Source organism: Lissotriton vulgaris, chromosome 7 (genome assembly GCF_964263255.1).
Source record: "Lissotriton vulgaris chromosome 7, aLisVul1.2, whole genome shotgun sequence".
In the NCBI taxonomy this organism is placed as follows: domain Eukaryota; kingdom Metazoa; phylum Chordata; class Amphibia; order Caudata; family Salamandridae; genus Lissotriton; species Lissotriton vulgaris.
In genome coordinates, this window is record NC_141695.1 from 780,161,212 (window position 1) to 780,182,144 (window position 20,933).

General features: G+C 43.8%; 1 protein-coding gene across 4 annotated transcripts in view; it reads left to right on the top strand.

Moving 5' to 3' along the window:
• CEP131 (centrosomal protein 131) overlaps positions 1-20,933 on the top strand; it is a 448,463-nt gene that overhangs the window by 413,449 nt on the left and 14,081 nt on the right. For 3 of the 4 annotated variants that reach the window (XM_086931022.1, XM_086931023.1, XM_086931024.1), the window contains one exon: positions 1,529-1,725. The exons of the other annotated variant lie outside the window; for it this stretch is intronic. In XM_086931022.1, coding sequence (XP_086787148.1) covers positions 1,529-1,725 — 197 coding nt within the window. The remainder of the gene's footprint in view (positions 1-1,528; positions 1,726-20,933) is intronic. 4 annotated transcript variants of the gene reach the window in all.

A 20,933-nucleotide genomic window follows, 5' to 3' on the forward strand; every position in this document is an offset into this window, starting at 1 on the left:
GGCTGCCGCCATGATCGGCTGCTAGCCACGCCCCCCTCTTTCAGCTTTTTCGTAAGTTTTTCAGCTTCCTCGTTGTAACTCTCCAAGTCAGAACAGTTTCTCCGTATTCTCAGATATTGTCCTACAGGAAGGTTGTCTCTTGGAGATCAGGGATGTGCACTGTCAAAGTGCAACAAACTTTTGCGGTCTGTGGGTTTTGTGTAAAGTGTACGCTCCAACTACCCATTTCTAGCCAGGATGATGATGTCCAGAAATGAAACCATTGTACTGTTGAAGGTCATAGTGAATTTCAGAAAGGGATCTAAGTTGTTGTTGTTAGAGGTCCACCCGCATTGGGGAGGGCGGACCTTCATATTGGCGATATGTTTGGCTGCAATAGAATATATATACTGCAATATATATAAATCATGCAATTTATTTTTTAATTTCCCACTCCTGAGAGACTACCTTGCCAATATATCGCTGTTTTTTACCCTTATTGTTTCCAAAACTGCTGAATGAATTTACACCAAATTGCAAAAAAGTAAGCTTTCTGGGTAAAGATCTAGTGTTCTGCTAAATGTGGTGTAATTCTTATTAACTGTTTTTTCTGTACCATTGTCTAATTCTCTCTGTGGAAAAGCTGCATGGCAAAATTGTGTTTTGGGAGCCCCCCCCCCCCCCTGCCCCTGGTTTCACAGATCACCCCAAAACTTTCCATGAAGGAGATGAGGAGGATGGACTTTTTGAGGAAAGTTTTTTGAACGTATCCTCAACTGGCTCCAAAGTTATTAGCAAAACAAAAAGGCTCTTCCTACAGAAGGTTTGACCTAACTATTGGAGTGCCTTGCTCTTTTCTGTTATGTTGGGAAGAGGAGAGGTGATATGTAATGTTATATCTATCTACACCCAAAGTACTTAGTTATCTGCAATTTATTCTCCTCATGGATTGTAGTGACTCCTGTTATAAATGTAGTAAAAGCATACCTGCATGATAATGGCTCTGGTTGTGGACTCTGCATGATTGCCATGAGTGGTAGAGCCCTCGTTTCATTGGGACTGCAATACAGGGAAAGTTACACTCCAGGTCACTAGGCGTAACATTGTCTGATTCTGGGGATAAAAGGTCAGGGAGGTTTGAGCATCTCCTCAGCTACTCCTGGGGATTTAAGACAGAGGGAACACCTAGTTCCAGGTCACCAGGGACAAGCTGACAAGCCCTGGGCCTTTAATTTAAATGAGTGTGTTGGGTAAACTGCAGGTCAGTTTAGTACAGGCTAGTCCAAATCAGAACTGATAGCACTAGAGATCGATAAATTCAGGCTTCATTGTTGTGCATGGAAGATTAGAGAGAAGCACTGATTTCATGATTATGAGTGGCATACTGCATGAGTCCAAGTTACCAAGGTTGTGTGTGGGGTAGTACAGAAGGGCTGCCACATACTACAGTTGACCCAAATGGCTATCTCTGACAAATGAATTCCCAGCCTGACTCCTTCCACTACTGTTCAAGTTTTCCTATGCATTCATTGGTTTCTTTGCCTTGAAGGTGAAGGACCGATTAACCGAAGAGAGGAACAGCTTGTCTGAGGTGATTCGTCAAGAGTTTGCAGACAGGTTGGTGTTAACAGAAGAAGAAAACAAAAGGCTGAAGACAGAAGCGTCAGAAATGAGAGCGAGACATCGCCTGGAGTTGGAACGGATCAGCCGGGACAAGGAAGAGGAGCTGGAGGAAGTACACAAGAGGTGAGAACCAATGCAAGGGGTTCAAAACACCCATAATTCTCTTTCCAAGGTGCACATCTCATGATAGCTTGTCTATCATACTGTATCTTAAGCCTCCAGCCAGATTCTCAACCTGCCTAGTTGAGGCTGAAGACATAATAGATAATCCACTGGATTTTACCTTTAGGTCTTGCAAGTCTCAGTTTGCTTTTGCAGCAGTCAAATAACTAAAATTTTCAGCATTTGTAGACTTTATCTTCTGGCCTTCGAACATACATACACGCACACACAGACACACATATATGTGTACATGTATGTGTGTGTATGTATTTGTATGTGTGTTTATGTATTTGTGTGTGTGTGTGTATATATATATATATAACCTACTGGCGATTGCCAGTAGGTAGTTATAGTTAGGATTTTTTTCAATGTTAAATCTCAAAATTCTATTTGGAATAACTTTGGCGCCGGTTGACGAATCTGCCTGAAAATTTCCTCATAATGGCCTCTTCGAGCTCCGGTCCTTCCCTGAAAGTTTGGGGGGGATTCGTCAAGCGGGGGCCGAGATAAAAGGGGGGTCCCAAAACGCGTTTTCCCCATGTTAATTTCCATAGGGCGATCGACCTCCCTTTTAGCCCGAACGGCTGAATGGATTTCCACCAAACTTGGCAAAATTGTAGGGACTGGTAGCCCGATGTGCCTTTGCTATGTCTCAAGATATGTGCTCCAGTGGATTTTGAGTAATTTAGGTTCAAAAAAATATATATATCTATAGGCGCGCCCCGGTACGCGCACCGGGCGTGCTACGCGACTTGCGCACGGAAAGCTGATTGGCTCACGGGTGTCTGTAAACATTCGAAACAGTCCGGAGCGGCCGCCATCTTGTGTCTCGGTAGGATCGAGACACAAGAGGTGACATAAAAAAAAGGGAGAAATGACTATAAGGGGGGAGCGCACCGGGGAGCGAAGCATGGGGAAAATCCAGGGCCTTATTTATGAAGGCCTTGCGACAGTTATGCGCCGCCTGTGCGTCACTTTTTGTGACGCACCAGCGGTGTAAAAAATGCGCCTCGTTGCGCTATATTTAAAAAGTGACGCATCTAGGTAGATGGGTCACTTTTTCAAACCCTGCGCCACATTATACCTGTGCAGGTATAATGTATGCAGAGGGGGCGTTCCCCCGCAAAAAGCCTCGTAATAGTGACGCAGTGAAATCTATGAGATTTCACTGCGTCACTTTTAGGACGCTGTTGCGTCAAAATCTTGCGCCTGCCTCACAGCAGGCGTAAGACTGACGCAAGACCTTTCACATGGGGCTTTCCCCATGTGAAAGGACGCATTACTGGAGTTGCGTCACTTTTGTGACACACTCCAGCAATGCGTCACTTTTGCGCTTACAGATACATCAGAAATACTGACGTATCTGTAACTCCTTGCGACATGATTCGTCATACATTAAATGACACATCAGGAATGTCGTAAGGAGTGCGCACAGAAAAGTGACTCATCGCTGTTTTCACGCAGCGATGCGTCACTTTTCAGAAATGAGGCCCCCAGTTTATTCACTGTGTCCCCTCTACTACCCTTCCTTGCGTCAATACGTCCCTTTTGCATACATTACACCTGACGTAGGAATAATGTGGCGCAGGGGCTTACAAAGTGACGTAACTACGTAGATGCGTCACTTTGTAAATATGACTGAATAAGGTGCATTTTTTACAGCACTGGTGCGTCACAAAAAGTGACGCTCCGGTGGCGTTAAAGTGACGCATGGCCTCATAAATGAGTCCTTCAGTCTTCTACTCATGCGTCATATTAAATTTATGACGTATTATGTTGGAAGTTCTTTTAGATACGTTAGTATTTCAGACGTATCTGTAAGCGCAACAGTGAAGCATTGCTGGAGTGTGTCACAAAAATGAAGCTACTCCAGCAATGCATCCTTTCACATGGGGCCAAGCCCCATGTGAAAGGGCCTGCACGCCTGCTGTGAAACAGGCGTAAGATTTGGACGCAACAGCGTCATAAAAGTGACGCAGTGATATCTCATAGATTTCACTGCGTCACCTCTACGACCCTTTCTTGCGTCAAAACGTCCCTTTTGCATACATTACACCTGACGTGGGAATAATGTGGCGCAGGGGCTTACAAAGTGACGCATCTACCTAGATGCGCCACTTTGTAAATATGAATAAATAAGGTGCATTTTTTACTGGACTGATGCGTCACAAAAAGTGACGCTCTGGTGGCGTTAAAGTGACGCATGGCTTCATAAATGAGGCCTTCAGCCTTCAGCCTTCAACTCCAGCAATGCATCTTTTCTTACCCTTCCACACCCCCGTTCCTTTTCAACATTTTCTTTGAATATCAACATTCCCCATATTCACTCTTCTTCTCCTTACTTTCCTTCCAACACTCACCTTCTTTCAGTCCCCCTACTTCACTTCCTTTCTCCTCTCATACCTTTCTGTTCTTTCTTACTCATTTTCCTTTCCATTATCAATGCACTCCATTTCACTTACTCTTTTTTTCATTTTTTAAAGAATATAGCTCTTTGATGAGAATTGGAGGTAGTTCTGAAAAGAACTTTGTTTTCTTCTTTTTTCAAAACAGGAACAAAAACAGGGAATGGAAACTGCTCAACAGGAGCAAACAAAACAAATTAGGGGTGGGAAGGGCAGTGATGGTTCTCCAATGCTCGAACCATGAGCTGGACACTTTGCTCCCCATAGGCAAGGTGTTGATTGCAGTATCTGCATCTCAGGACACCATGGTTAAAAGCAGGTTGAATATTTGTCACGAGCTCCTGCGATTGCCCTCTCCCAGAAGTAGTTGCTCCTCCGGTGGATGTAGAGGCCCCATCACTGGGAAACTCTTGTGTCAGAGCCCTGACACTTTCCCGGGCAAAATTCTGGGGGTGCTTCCTCTCCACATGCCGGATCATCGTAAAGTTCCCAAATGAGTATTTTTTTTTTGGGTCACCCCTTGACAGGAGTTGTTTGCAGATCCTGCACTCCACTTTTGGAGCATTCACCTTTTTATGGTTAGGTGGTATTTTAAAAAATTTCCAAATAAAACGCTCCTTCACCTTTGGCTGAGGAGGCTCTTCATTGATGAATTCAGGCTCTTCATCACTGCTGGATTCTCTGGCAGCCATGGTAAACCAAGAAAGATCCAGGAGCAAAAAACAGGTCTTTCAGTCACAAAAGTGAAAGAAGAAGTGAAGGAAATGGGTGGGGATTTCATTCTTTGTAAAAAAAAAATGTAAGCAACCAATGAAAAGTGTTATTTTAAGGTCACATGACTTGACGCGCTGACGCTGCGCGCACCGGAGCGCTTCCGGGTGCGCACACGCGGCGCGAACGTAGGAGCTTCCGGGGCGCATAGTCGGCGCGAACGTAGGCGCTTCCGGGGCGCATACGCGGCGCGAACGTAGGCGCTTCCGGGGCGCATACGCGGCGCGAACGTAGGCGCTTCCGGGGGCGCTTATGCTGCGCGCCGAAGTGACGTCTTGATAGTTTTACGGAAATGCAAAATCATTTTCATTTCCTTATAAAAAAACCTGCTTTTATTTGTATGGTACGAAATGTTTTGCGTTATTATTAACTTTTCATTCATATTTTTTTCACAAACGAAAGTAGCGCTCTGGGTGCGCTTTCCGGAGAGCTTACCGGAGCGCGCACCCAGAGCGCCCCAGGAAAAAATGATTAAAAAAAAAAACATTTACATTAATACTTACACAAAACAGCAAATTGTAAAGAAAAATGTAGGTTAGAAACTCGATATAGAAAGGAATTAGCATTTAAAAAATCTATGAAATTCACTGAAAAAACCATAGGTTTCACACCAGTTATAGTTAGGAATTAGCATTTAAAAAACCTATTAATTCACTGAAAAAACCATAGGTTTCACACCAGTTATAGTTAGCTGGAAATTTTACTGACATAAAACCATTGAAATTCCCACGTTATAGTTAGTTGGACTCACTATAACTTGCGCGCCTGCAATGCACTGCCGATGACGTCACATATTACATCACTCATGACATGGTCAGTGACATCACTCAGTGACATCACTCATGACATCACTGATGACACCATCCTTGTGACAGTCAGAGACCTCCTTTCAGTGTAATGTAAGCCTTGAAACACATATTCAAAAATAGTATTTAACATTTTCAAAAAAATGGAGATACCCATACCAGTTACAACAAACAATTCAGTAATTCCACCATCTATATACACATCCACTCATTCAACAACAGTTCTATATAGTCACTCATACATATACTCACTCATTATATGTAGTGATACACCTATACATCCTGTTACACTTCGACAGTCATCCAAAAGTTACTCGCACACATATTCACACATGCAAAAAAACTATTGAACATCCATTTATTTGCATATACAGCAATACACACACTACCACTTTACTTCTAAGAAAACTTACGCATACTTACTCTCTTAAACAATCACTTATAGAAACACATACTTATTTAAACAGGAAATCTTACAATCTCTCACTCTCACATATACTCACTTATATACATCAATACTCACATATACTAGATTAAAACATATGTCGTTACTGAAAAAGACAATAGTAAGACAGTCGTTTACTCACTAACATATACACACTCATCCATCCATACAGTTTTGTACATATGCTGTCTTCAAAACACATGCAAACATTGAGTCAGTCACCAACCCATACAGCCACTTATACACAAAGTGAAACACTGATACATACATTTCAATATTTAAAATTTACTTGCTAATATATGTATTCACTAAGATACACTTAATAAGGCATTTAACCAATCAATTCTTATATTAACAAACATCCATTTACACACTTATTTAACCATTTATTCTTCCATTGTCCTTTACAAACACATATATAAAACATATATGTTTTTCAGAAAGACACACATTCACTGGATGGTGTCATCAGTGATGTCATGAGTGATGTCACTGACCATGTCATGAGTGATGTAATATGTGACGTCATCAGCAGTGCATTGCAGGCGCGCAAGTTATAGTGAGTCCAACTAACTATAACGTGGGAATTTCAATGGTTTTATGCCGGTAAAATTTCCAGCTAACTATAACTGGTGTTAAACCTATGGTTTTTTCAGTTAATATATAGATATATATGTATACATATGTGTGTGTGTGTATGTATATGTATATATATGTGTGTGTATATGTATATGTGTGTGTGTATGTTCGAAGGTCAGAAGTGCTAGTCTTCCACTACCCTGATGACTGGAGTTTGAAGGTGGGATCATCCCAGGGGCAGTCGTCAACCACCTCCTGACTACGGAGAATCTCCTGTTATCTTTGGGATTCAATGTCAATGTGCCAAAGTCACACCAGACTCCTACTCAAACACTCCCCTTCTTCGAAGCCATTCATGAAATGATTTGGTTAGCACTTATTCCCTGAGAAATAGATTCAAGGACATTCAGGCTATGATCCAATTCTTGGTCCTGGACTTCAGTGAGGTCGACTCTGAGGCTGCTGGAAGTAATGACCTCCTGCATCCTGCTGGTCAAGCACGCTCTGTGGCATATGCGAGCTCTGTATTGGGATTTGAAGTCTCCGTGGGTTCAACATCAAAAGGGACTTCTCCGGCAACGTTTAGATTTTGGAGGAGACTGCGCATAATCACCAATAGTGGTTGCTGGACTGCAGTTGAGTCAGCAGCAGAACCCTCTCCCTTCCCCACACAGACTGGCAGTGGTGACTGATGCACCGCTTTTGGATTGGAGCGGAGAGGTGGAGATTAGAGACCTTTGGTTTCAGGCAGAGCCATGGCTCCATATCAGCCTTCTCTTGCTGAGGGCCAAATGTTTGGCTTTGAAAGCCTTCCTTCCATTCATCAAGGGGAAACTGGTACAGGTACTCACAGTAAATATCACCGCCATCTTGTACTACAACATACAAGGCTGGGTGGTGTCATGGACCTTGTGCAGAAAGCTGTGCACCTCTGGAATTGGCTGAACCACAAAATAATTTTTATGAACCTTCGCAGGATTATTGAATGTTAAAGTAGATGAGCGCAGACATCGACGCCTAGCAAATCATGAATGGTGGGTACACGCGGAGGTGGCACAGGGTCTCTTCCGCAAATAGAGAGAACCTTGGCTCGATTTGTTCGCCACTGCCGAGCATGCGCAATGTCAGCCCTTTAGAACGTTGGTGTGTCCAAGGCGTAATTCTCTTGGAGACATGTTTGCCTAGCGTGGACTTGTGACTCCTTTATGCCTTCATGCCTATACCACTCCTGCCCCAACTACTAAGGAAAATGAGGAATGACTGGGCACAGGTCATCCTAGTTGCCCCGAATTAGGCATGGCGAATATGGTATCCAGAACTCCTGGGTTTGAACATCTGTCCTCTGACCAGGCTGCCCCATCGGGGGGATCTGCTGTTGCAGGGCAGGGTTCTGCACTGGGGCCTTTGTGAGCGCCACCTCCATGCATGGAGATTGAGCAGCGACAGCAAAACACCTTTGACTTTCCAGCGTAGGTTGTTGATGTCATTTTGCCAGCCAGGTATTCCTCGACAAAAAATGTACATGCCTGTTGTTGGAACAAATTTCTGGCTTTCTGCATTACTCTGCAGATTGACCCCCTTCAGGCCAAGTTATCTTACATTTTCTTGTTTTGTCCCTAGTCCTGCAAGGACTTGCCCTGGGCACAGTGAAAAGGTACAAGGTTCCAACATCACCGGAGCCTCTTTTGAAGTCCCGGGGGCTCCTGATACCGGGAGCGCATCTGGCCATCGGGAGCACGCACTGGAAAGTGCAAACTGCTGGTGGCTGCGGGGTCAGGAGCACGGGACTCCCACTCCCAGGATTCTGTGCATGCCACACCTGTGCACGAGACCGCCCACGTTCCCACCGATCCGTTATTACAGAGCTAAGGGTCCGCAGCGCGGGGACGCGCCTGGGAGAAGCCCGGGACAAGGGCGGAGCGATCTGTGGCCATCAGGGGCCAGAGGAGGCCGGGCCGGGCCACCCCCCCTTGGCTTTGCCAAAAATGAAGTAAAGAGAATAAAAAAACCTCCGGGGATCATCTATATGTACGTCTGGGCCTTCCCTAAGGGATTCTACATTGCCTAGTAAGAACATTTTAGGTGTTTGTTGCTGCACTCCTATTAAATATATAACAGCCAGATTCACCATGACTTGTAAGGGGGTTTCCAAAAATACTATCTCCCAGAGGGACTCCCTAAAGGGGACATTGGACCACTACTTAAATAGGGCTACATCGACCATTGATCGTGAAATAGAAAGAACAGAACGTTGTCTTTCTATAGATATCACATCTAGTAAGCGATCTCCTCTACTGTCACTTGACGCAGCTCTAAACAAGATGTGTAATACGATGTACGCTCCTGTGGGACAGGGAAGTGGGCAAATTAGCGTTCCAACCAGCCCTACAGTAAACACAATTACCCAGTCTAGTACACCATTTCAATGAAACGAAAGTCTCCTGGGTACTCCCCTCTTACTATCAGCAAAAGATAACACGCAAACGATAGTGCTCCCTCAGGTCCCCTCTGTCAAAAGAAACCGAAATGGGGCTAAACACACGGAGAGTTCAGCAAAACATCAAAAATTGTACTCAAGCCCCCCACTCGCTACTACCACCACCCCTAAAGCACCTAAGGCACATTCAATATTGGAAACTCCTGCACTTTCCCCACAGGCAACTATATTGGTCCAGATTGAACACCTGGTTAAATCTATAATATCCCCGCTGATAGAAAGAATAAACAGCTTAGGAGAAAGGCTCACGGGTATAGAGGAAATGACTAAGGCAAATTCGCTACTCATAAAAAGCATGGTAGGACCTAAGCAATTACAGTCGCTAGCTGCCACTGAAGCGCCCAAAGCTACTGCACATAGTATTACTGTCCAAAGTCAACCATTAGTCCTACATACGTCATCTTCAAATACTCAGAAAGCTACCTTAAAACCTGTAATAGTACCGAGTTCTGCTCCCATTGAAGGGCAGAACAAAGAACCTACATTCCATGAGGGGACAGTTGCTAACCAAGGCAATATACCAAGAAAAATTAACTATATACACTTACCACCGGAGGCCGCCACATTTGTGTGCATCCTCTCGGGAGTGCCTGTACTTACAAATGGAAAAACCGAAAGGCAACAGGAACTAAAAAATAAAGTATCGTTCTGGTTAACAAAAAATAGACCCCTGCCACCTAACATCGATGGAAGAATATTAAATGTTAGAAGGGTGGGTTGGCTAGGACCCCTCCCAAAGGATATAGACGAAGACTTGGTATTAGTAAATTTCAGGGATGAACATGTCGTCCCATATCTCCAAGCTTGGCAGCCACAAATAGGAGACGGCCCTATTGTAACATGGCAACTGCGTGACTTTTTCCCTAGTACATCATACTTCCCATCACTAAGATCAAATGCAGAGAGTAACTACTCAATGGGCAGTAGAGGCCTTGCGTTGAGTGGCTATAACATTCCCACTTCCAACCGATTTGATTTACTTTCTGGTTTAGATTTATAGGATTGAATGGACATTGACATTACCCCTTAGAAACTCCCCTATTTTGCGCCTAACATGTAATGAACTATTACCTATATCACCCAGTCCTCTTAGACCCAAAGAGTTTAGATAATTTTATTCGCTGTAACAGTTTTTAACACGTTTTATATTTTTATTGTGTAAGTTAATCATCTTGGATGTTTTGTAACAGTTTGTTTAGAAGGGAAACATGTCTCATTTTAGAAATCTTTTGTAAAAATGTTCTATGTTTATGAAATCTTATGTTATATGCTTTTATGGTTATATGTATAACCGAAAAAAGTATTTGACTCTGAAAAGGTACATTTTGGCTCTTTTCGATCTATTGTGATTGCCGGATCAGCTCTCTTTGATAAAGCCTCCTGTTCTGAGATTTGTGAAAGTGTTACATGTGTTTCCTCCCTCCTCATTCATTATGCCACAGTGAGACCTTAACATGGTCCTCAAATTTCTAATGTGTACTCTATTTGAGCTGCTCCACAGCTGTCCGTTATGGCTCCTTAGCCTCAAGACAGCGTTCCTCTTTGTATTAAAATCAGTGCAGCATGTGAGTGAGCTTCAAGCTCTCTGTATCAACCCACTAAACATCACCGTCTTCTCTAGACAAACTTGTTCTGCAGACTCGGGCATTCTTTCTGCTGAAAGTTGTAACACTGTTCCATGTCAGTCATTACATAACCCTGCTGGCTTTCAATGCTCCATCTAAGAAGGAGGAGAGACTACATCATTTGGACCCAAGAGAGTGCTGGGGTTCTACATAGATCGTTCCAAAGAACACTGGGTGGATGATCTGCTCTTTGTGAGGTTCTCTGGAGAGAAAAAGGCAAAACTGAGCAGAAGAGAACCATCTCCCACTGGATTGTGCTCTCCATTAGGATGTGCTACACATAAAAAGCAGCCTCTCAGAGGATTATGTGCTCATTTGACCAGGGCCAAAGCTTCCACCATCACTAGTATGCAGAGTTCCTGTCCTAGACATTTGTCAGGTGGCTATGTGGACATCCCTTCATACTTTCACAAGCACTATTGTCTAGCCAATCTGATGGAGACATCTAGCCACAAATTTCTTAACTTTTGAATTCTCCTGAAGTGTCTGATTGGATCTGGAAATTTTTCAGCAGTACCTATCCATGCCGGGGGAAAGTATCATACGACTCTGTGATGACGTTGACTCCGATTGTGACGTCAGTGGAGTCAGATAAATCCCATCCGGCGCGCGGACGTCAGTTTATTCTTTTCCGCGCTGCAATGCCGATCCGGAGAAGCGTTTCCTTAGACCGATTTCTGGTCTTCTTCAACAGTTTTTGCCGGTTGAAAACTGTGCTTTTCTCATCTCATCAGGCTTTACGTCTTGTGGGTCTTGTGCATTTCAGATGTCTGCTACAGACCCGCATTCCATTTGTATGTGGTGTTTGGCAGAACACCACATACAAATGTGGTGACAAATGTCATGAATGATGTAATATGTGACATCATCAGCACTCATAGAAAGCATGGTAGTCCGGCGGGTGGGCTGGATCGGGCGAACTAACAAAACAACTGAGGGAGATTGCCTGATAATCAACTTCAATAATCCGGGAGAGGCCCGCAGACTACTCTGGGATGCTTCTCCCCTAGAGGGTTTAATTGCCGGGCCCCGTGCCGTACCCTTGGGCTTTTTCTATCCCAAACCTAAATCTCACCCTATCTCGAACTTGGGTTACAACCAAGGCAGGGGATTCGATAGGACACCCAGCTTGCCCTCTCATCCCGTTAACACCCGTCCAGAACCAGACTATAGCTGGTCCACGATTAATAGGTTGAGCAACCATAAGGCGGTCAAATACACTCCAACGCCCCATAATAACCCTATATCCTTGCATAATAGATTCACGCCCTTGGCTCGGGCGGTTGAACAAAATTGACGCCCAGTTAACAACACCCCTATGCTCAGACAATCTACAGGGAACTGTCCCCCTTTAGGAGTCCCCAGCAGAAGGCCTAAACTCATAAGCTGGAACATAGCCGGACTTCGCTCAAAAAGGGAGGACAGAGTTTGGCTGAACCTCCTGAACCAACATGACATCATAGCCCTGCAAGAAACCTGGGACTGCAACAGCAATTTCTGGGTTCCTGGGTTCACATCTTACTTTGTCCCAGCTACTAGATCCTCCTGTGGGAGGGACAAAGGGGGCCTTATGATCCTGACTACTGTCCATCTGGCGGGGACTGTTAAACAAATAATTACTAACTCCCCCAACTTCCTGTGCCTAGAGATTAGCTTAGCCAATGGTCATAAATATATCCTTATTAATTTTTATAACTCTGTAGTAGACGGACACTCCACTGAGCATCTCTGTTCTCTACAGTCTTTCTTGATTAATTTTAAAGAACGTCAAACCACTTTGTTGCACATTATAATTATGGGGGATTTTAACACTCATCTCTGCAGGCTTTCCTGCCACATTGAAGACACTGACTGCTCTACCTCAGGCGACTACCAACACTTTGAACACAACCCTAAAGGACTGGCACTAGAAAACCTCCTAGCAAATGTGGACCTCTACGAACCGGGGTTCAATACCTACAGTGAGAGGGTCATGACCCACAGCGCTAGAAACTCCGAATCCATTATTGACTACATCTTTGTTTCCCCTGGAATATTAAGCTGGGTCTTCTTTTACAACGCAGTTGTAGCTGCGTTCAGTGACCATAATCCAGTCATCCTCGAGCTTGCCAGCTCTGCGGGCCTACTTAAGGAGGGAACAACCAAAATGCCCGAGCTGGCTGTGCGGCCCACGGACCAAGGAAGAAGGCTGAAATGGTCCAAGGTGGTCCCATCTGAGTTCCTCGAAACTCTAAGTAGCAAAGCCCGCAAAGAATTAGATATTTGCCAAGACAATTCTAAACAGGGAGAAGATGTAATCACCGCCTTTGATACCCTGTGCGCTGTAATTTCTGATGAACTCACAGTCAAATCTAGGAAGAAGTCTCGGCCGACCAAGGGCTGGTTCAATAAAGCCTGCTCGAAAGCACACACTTGCCTCCTGAACGAATTAAAAAAATCACCCAGGGACAGAGGGGAAGTTGCCAGACTAAGAAAAGAATATTATAACATCATTCATGAACGCAAAGAAGCTCTCAAAAAGGATGCCTGGGCCTCACTAATGGAAAAAGCCACCTTAAGAGACAGTTCCAGCTTCTGGGCCATTATAAACAATCCCCTGTTTTCTGGAGAAGCTAACGATATCCTAGAGGCCAACATCAGTGAGGAGGATTGGTTAGCTCATTTCAAAATCATCTATGGGAGTGACCAAATATGCGAAACTCCGACTATCCAAATAGCCAAACCATGCGCACTTACAGTGCACAACTCTTCTCATCCCTGCTGCCATCTTAGAAAATGGCCCGCCCCACTCTAGACTCTGGACACTGGGCTCAGCCAGGGAAAAATAAAATGATCATAATTATCATTATTGTGTTTTTATCTCCTAGCTGAGCAGTGGGGCGATGCTCCTCTGCCATAACGGATGAGCCGCCCCTGCCCGTTTGCACATGATCTGTACACACCTACCAGAACTAGTGACAAAACATCTCCCAAACTTTAGCTTCATGTTTGCTACTGTTTTACAGCCCAGTGAGTAGCTCTGAAACCTTGTCTGAAACTGAACTCAGGAATGAATGAACAAACCGGGGAACACAGCCATGCCAGTACAGCATGCCAGAACAGCCTAGGAGCCCTGGAGGACGTGACTCCCGGTTGCCCCCCCCTCCCCTCTCATGCTGCTGCAAGGGCTACATCCTACATCCTAAGCTCTAAGGCGCCACTGAGCTGAAAATAATCATAAGGTACTTTATTTACTCCATTCAGTTCACATTTTTAAACCGCCATTGCTCACAAGGGCAGGGGTCACCAACTGAAACCATAAATCTCTGCCGGTACCTCCAGAGGCCCACGAGGCTCCTCGGCATATCTCCTCCACACAGGTCCAAAGCAATAACAACAAACAGAGGACTATGATTCCCCTTCTTGGCGGCCATCTTAGACTGTTCTGTCGCAGTGGCGGCCATCATGGACTAGTTCAATCTCACTTTTGGAACAAGAGCTGAGACCAGACACATAGTCTAAGTTCTACCACCGCGCTCCTTACCTGCCTGTATCTTGTGATAGTGTCTGCCTTTTTTTTTGCAGCCTTACTACATTTACTTGTTTCTGCAACTGTCCTTACCTATAATGCACCGACTGCTACAACATATATTCTCGGATCCTCACAATGTACAACAATATGTTTCTCTATGTACTCGCCCTATAACCTGTTATGAAATTGTTTCTTACCTGTAACGCACCGACTGCTTCCTCATATATTCCGGGGTGTCCACAGTTTACTCCGTCTGGTCTTTCGTAGTGGTCCTATATCCTGTTTTTACCTGTAATGCACCGATTGATATGCTGGGACTGATATTTCTGTCATGACTTCAAACTAATTAGTTGCAAAGGGGCAGCTGAAATTCCAGGAGCCTAGTCCCAACAGCTCGACGACTTCGGAGGGCTGGAAGTGGTCCCCCGCTATACGGCGGAGGAGGGCACTGGACATCGAATGCTGTCTTATGTAAAGCGCTTTGATAACCTAATAGGTTCAAGATCCTGAAATGTGCAACGTAACTGATTCTATGTAAACTACTGTGATAACATGTAACGGAACTGGTGCTATGTAAAGCGCTCTGATAACCTAATCGGTTCAAGTTCGCGCTATAGAAAACTCTAAAAATAAATAAATAAATAATAAATAAATAAATCTAACTCCCCCAAGACAGCACTCTCCTTTAACATGGAAGAAGTTGAAAAGGCCATAACCAACACAGTAGGGAAGAAAGCGCCAGGCCCAGATGGCGTTCCAGCCGACATGTTCAAGGCCAATGTCTCTTTCTGGGCAAACATCCTGACCAACGTCTTCAATGCCGCCATGAAACATAGCTTGCCTGTTTCCTGGTCACACGCCACCATCATTCCAATCTTCAAGAAAGGCCAGAGGGGAGACCCGAGGTGCTACCGCCCCATCTCACTTATCGACTCGTCTTTCAAAATCCTAGGGAAAGTGATACTGGCAAGGATCGACGAGTGGGCTGGCAGCAATAACATCTTATCAAATGCCCAATACGGGTTTCGAAAGGGAAGAGGGACGGAGGACCAGTGCCTCAACTTACATCTGATCCTAGGCAAATACACTATGGCAGCCAGCGGATCAATCTACCTAGGGTTCATGGACCTGTCCACAGCCTTCGACCTAGTGAATAGGTCCAGGCTGTGGGACATCCTCTTGGAACTGGGGATGGACCCTACCTTGGTTCATTTTCTGGCTGAGGCCCATCGGGACCTAGAAGCATCCATCAGGATGACGCAGGAAGGAGCCTGCACAGCAGGATTCAAGTCTACCAGAGGGGTGCGACAGGGGTGTATTCTCGCCCCAATGTTATTTACACTCTATATTAACCACCTTGAATCTACACTGGAGCTGGCAACACTCGACGTCCCGCGTTTTGGCGGACTGTCCACCCCGGTCCTCCTTTACGCGGATGACGCGGTGCTCGTGGCACGTACCCCCCTTGGGCTACAAAGACTATTGACATCCTTCGATGCCTTTATGACCTCCCTTGGTTTAAAAATCAATTCAGACAAGTCCCATGTTATGGCTGTAGGCGGCAGAAAAAATAAGGACTTGAAGACTTTCTACTGTGCTAACACTTCTATTTCCAAAGTGAGAACTTTTACCTACCTGGGGGTAGTATACGACGATAAGGGTACGTGGACACCCCAAATATCCGTCAAAACCAATGCCATGAAAAGAACAGCAGCAGCCATAGTCGGCTTCTCAAAACGTCTGGGTGGTAAGCCCACGGAAGCAATGCTGGCACTCTACGGAGCGAAATCAATATCAGTAGTAAGGTACGGGGCTTCCATCTGGGGTTACTCGAACAACATAGAAGCAATACAGATGGAAGAGAACAGATTTTTTCGTATGCTTCTAGGATTACCTCAATCAACAGCCACTTTCTCTGTCCATATGGAACTAGGCCAGGGGTACATCAGTGACATCATCAAACAATCGCCTATCTTGATGTGGTTAAAAACATGGCTGAACTCCAACTTAACTCTGAACCACACAATCATGAGAGACTGCCTACTTCTGGACAATATGAAAAATATCCCGTGGCTAGCATATATTAATAAAACACTAACTTCCCTGGGCCGCCCAGATCTCTTCCACACACCAGATGGCATCGTTAAGAATGACCTGGAATGGTTCAAATCGACTTTTTTAAAAGTGAGAGAAATGGAGCGGGAGAGCTGTGAGCTTGCGAAACCCACAGTGAGGGAGCACTATATTTCTAAAACTACACCGGCCATTGAACCTTACTTAACAGTAGTGTCTATTCCATTACATCGCTGGTTATTAACCAAACTAAGACTTAACCAGATTCACTTTCTGTTAAATGACTCTAAGGTATGGGCCAAGCCAGAGGACTTAGCGGCCTGCAAATGTGACGGTTTTTCTCTGCAGGACACTGCTCATTTTATGTTCTTCTGTGGTATATATGATCTGCCCAGGAAAAAGTATATTGTCCCATTGCTTAAGAACAAGGGGTTCGTCCAAATCAAGCCTGCCCTATTTTACTTAAAAAAGTTAGACTCACCACTAAATATGTTTAATGTCGCTAACTTCTTGGTAGCTGCTTTCCGCATTAAAAAACGTTCTGGAAATAGATAATTTAATAGTCTTGACAACACCCTATGGAATTACTGAAAAATTGCTGCTTTTTTTTAAAAAACATTTTGTAAATATTTAAACTGCTCTATTTTAACTGCGACTGCAACCCGATGTAACTGCACCCCTTAATTATGTATTTTTGTCAATGTGCTTTTTATGATTCGTTATGAATCGAAATAAAGTTGTTTTGAACTTGACATCATCAGCAGTGGATTGCGGGTGCGCCAAATATAGTTAGTCCAACTAACTATATAGGAGCAATTTCAATGGTTTTTTATATGTTAATTCTTAACTATATAAGGCCTGAAACCTATGTTTTTTTCAGTGAATTTTCAAGGTTTTTTAAATGCTAATTCCTAACTATATAAGGCCTAAAACCTATGGTTTTTTCAGTGAATTTCAAAGGTTTTTTAAATGCTAATTCCTAACTATATAAGGCCTGAAACCTATGTTCAGTGAATATAAATTAATGTAGATGCTTTATATTTTAGGTCCGTTGGGCCGGGAGGAAATATGTATAACTGTAAATATTGTCTCTGTGCTATAATAATACTGGCTGTATAAATTTACTGTAATATATTTTACAAATGTGCAATAATTACAGAGCTTTGTATATTATATTATTTATTGTAGTTGGTCATGTAAAATAAATAAATGATAAATAATAAATGTCCTTTAAAATGATGCTAGCGTGTGTATTTATGAAAAAAGCATGTTATTCCTTTGTTTAACATAAACAGAACTGCTCCATAAACAATGCATCACATCAGTAACGTTTTTACTGTGCGCATAGAAAACACATTTGGGGAATCCAGTCCAGGTGATAACATCTTGCAGACTTTTTGCGGGAACACATCTGAATATTGATTTCACAGTGCACAGGCCTTACGTTGAACATGAACACAAAGTAGAGGCGTGCTCTTTACATTTGGGTATGTGTTTATTGGGTGTATTTTTGGAATTCTTGTTCGGGCTTCGGCCGGTGCGATACAATTTCTAACAATTTTCGTGCCCCTGATCGCATTATAATAATGCAGGAGACGTCTCCCAGACGCTCCGGCACGAATCACGCCTCCCATCTGCTGAGAGAACATGGCAATAAAACACAGGCCGGTCAGAACCAAAAGGAACTGTGCCACGGCCGCACCTCTCGAGTTGTGTATTTAAGGAAGAATTGCGAAGTCGATATTTCGATTGATAAAGCAGGAGTCAATGGTGTATAAGGTGGAATCAATCCGTGAACGAGAACGAGGGGAGAGTGCTCCGAGAGGCAGCGCTTTTCTTTCTGATTCCGAAGCCATGTTAGCACGGCTGCCCTTTAACCCGTTCGATCTGATGACGGAACCGCTCCGTCATCAGCTGCGGTTGGGCTGTGCTGATGACGGAGCGGTTCCGTCATGGCCCGGCCGCCGCGCCTGCGCGGCGCTGATTTCGCGCCTGCGCATTCTATTGAGCGGGGCGGGCCATGACGGAACCGCTCCGTCACGAGCACAGCCCAACCGCAGCGGGTGACGGAGCGGTTCTGTCACCAGCATGCGGCCGCCGCGTGGCTGCCCCGCCCTCTTAGCGCTGCGGCGGAATAGCCGCCGCAGCGAACGAGTTAAATAAGTCAATGCAACTTACGAGAAAATAGACTTTTAGATGTAACTGAGCAAGTCATTTATTTTTTGACAGCCCCGATCTTTCTAGTGCACACAGTGCGTCCTCAAACACTCACGCAGACAACGAACATACAAAAACACAGATGCACTACTACATGGCATAGGCAACTGCTGAGCGCACACACAGGTACAAATGAAAAGGTGAATACACAACACACACACGCACTCTGGCAAACGATCCTAATGGATGGGACGGGTATGCTCCCTACCGCCAGTAGGATATATATATATATATTATATGTATGATATATAGTGTGTGTGTGTGGATGTATGCATATAGTGTGTGTAGTTATAAAGCCAAGTGCCTAATTTACAAGATAAAATCAAATGCATTGATGATTCTAACAGAGACTACTACAGGTGATAAATGTGTGGAAATCGAAGATGTAATCTCAACAAAAGGATGAAGCTTATTGAAAGCAAATTTTAACCTATACTATCAAATGTGATTTTTTTTATTTGGTTGTATTCCTCCGTGTTTATATTAGAGCATCATTGAATTAAGTTGTCTCTTTCTGAAAAGATGTTGTTTTTTTTGCTGGCTCTTCCTCTGAGATGCTGGAGCATCCATTATTGCACCAATACACAAGGGCAGAGAAAAACAACACAGTTGCGTTAAATGGCATAACTTCAAAACGTGTTTTTCTCAGTGATACTAAAGTGAAGTTCAACTTTCCTGATCTTTTGCATCCGGCACTTCTGCTGCCAGATCTTATTCAAAACAGATTTGGTTTCTTCTTTCCGAACTGCAGCAGGTTTTTTCTTTCCCATGTTTAATTGGCAACCCAATTTTCAATCTGCAGCAGCGAATTCATTACATCCCAGAATCCGGCAGCTCAAAATTCAATAATTGTTACTGTCAGTTGTAGAAATGGCACAAGCGGCATTAAAGGGTTGCAGCATGTATGAGCAAGATAAGTGTATTCACTGTTCGAGAGTAGAATGAACTCTGAAACACACCGGTTGGACGCTTAAGGACTCGTACCGGCTGGACGCTTAAGGACTCGTACCGGCTGGAGCTTGGACGCTTAGCTTGTCCCTTAAAATACAATAAAGCCCCGATCCCGTCCTTCAGGGGGATTACACTTGAGCACGTTCTGTCAAAGAAGTGTTTTTAAAGGCCTACTTTTCACACAGAGGGCGAGCTGACCTTGAAGCGCACAACTAATTTGAGGGCACACATAATGAATAACTTATATTTAAGTGTTTGTTTTGAGTGGGTGATGAAGGAATGTGACCTTGTGGATTATGTTCAGTTATGGTAGGCAGCATTTTTTTTCCTTCATTACTGCTTCCAAGGAATGCGAGCAGCTGCCAGGGCGAGTGAAAAAGTACTTGCTGTAAAGTGAGAAAATATGTCCCGACCTGTAAATAGTTATTAAACATCATTTTAAATATAGAGCGATTCCAATTCGAAAAGAAAAGAGTTCTAGAACACGCCAGAGCTATTCAACACAATGACCCGAACTACCCCGTTGCGAGACACTTTGCCCAAGAGCATAAAAGTGACCGCAATCTCTTGAAGTTCTTTTGTCTTGATCAAATCCCCATGAAAGATTGGGGTGGTAACAGAGAGTTACAATGGCGGAGATTGGAATCGAGATTTATTATTGATCTTCAAACCAAGACTCCACGAGGGCTCAATACTGAAGAAGAATTGGCCATACATCTAGGTCAATAGGCTGACAACACAACGTTTTTTTCACTGGGTGCCATTCTCACTAGATGAAATTGTATAGAGATAGCCTTTACTGCAACAATGTTTAAATTTATCTGAATTCATTTGAATCATCCACAGTCCAATGAAATTTAGAATTGTCGACTGTTGATTAGTTAATTTTAGAATCATGCATGTGAATCCAGCTCAACCATGTACTGTCCTTTGAAATTTAGAACTGTGGACTGATGAATTGTTTGCTTGGTCAGAAACTGATGCATTGCCCATCCAGGGCTTAATAATCTTTTGTTTTTTTCAAAAGGTTATAAAAGGGAGTTGTATACTAGGTAACGAAACCACACTCCAAGATGGCCGCTGTAAATAATATATGAATTTCAGCCCTTCTTTTATGTTTAATTACTATAGAATGTGACATCATTTTGAATTCACTGTGTAACTTTATTTAACCAAAGTTTAACATATGGTGCAATGAACAGTGGAAAAAGGCGCGATGCCGAAACGCGTCCTGTTTTCTGTTTAAATCCACAATAAATTTGTGAAGTATTCTGAATCACGGAGTGCGG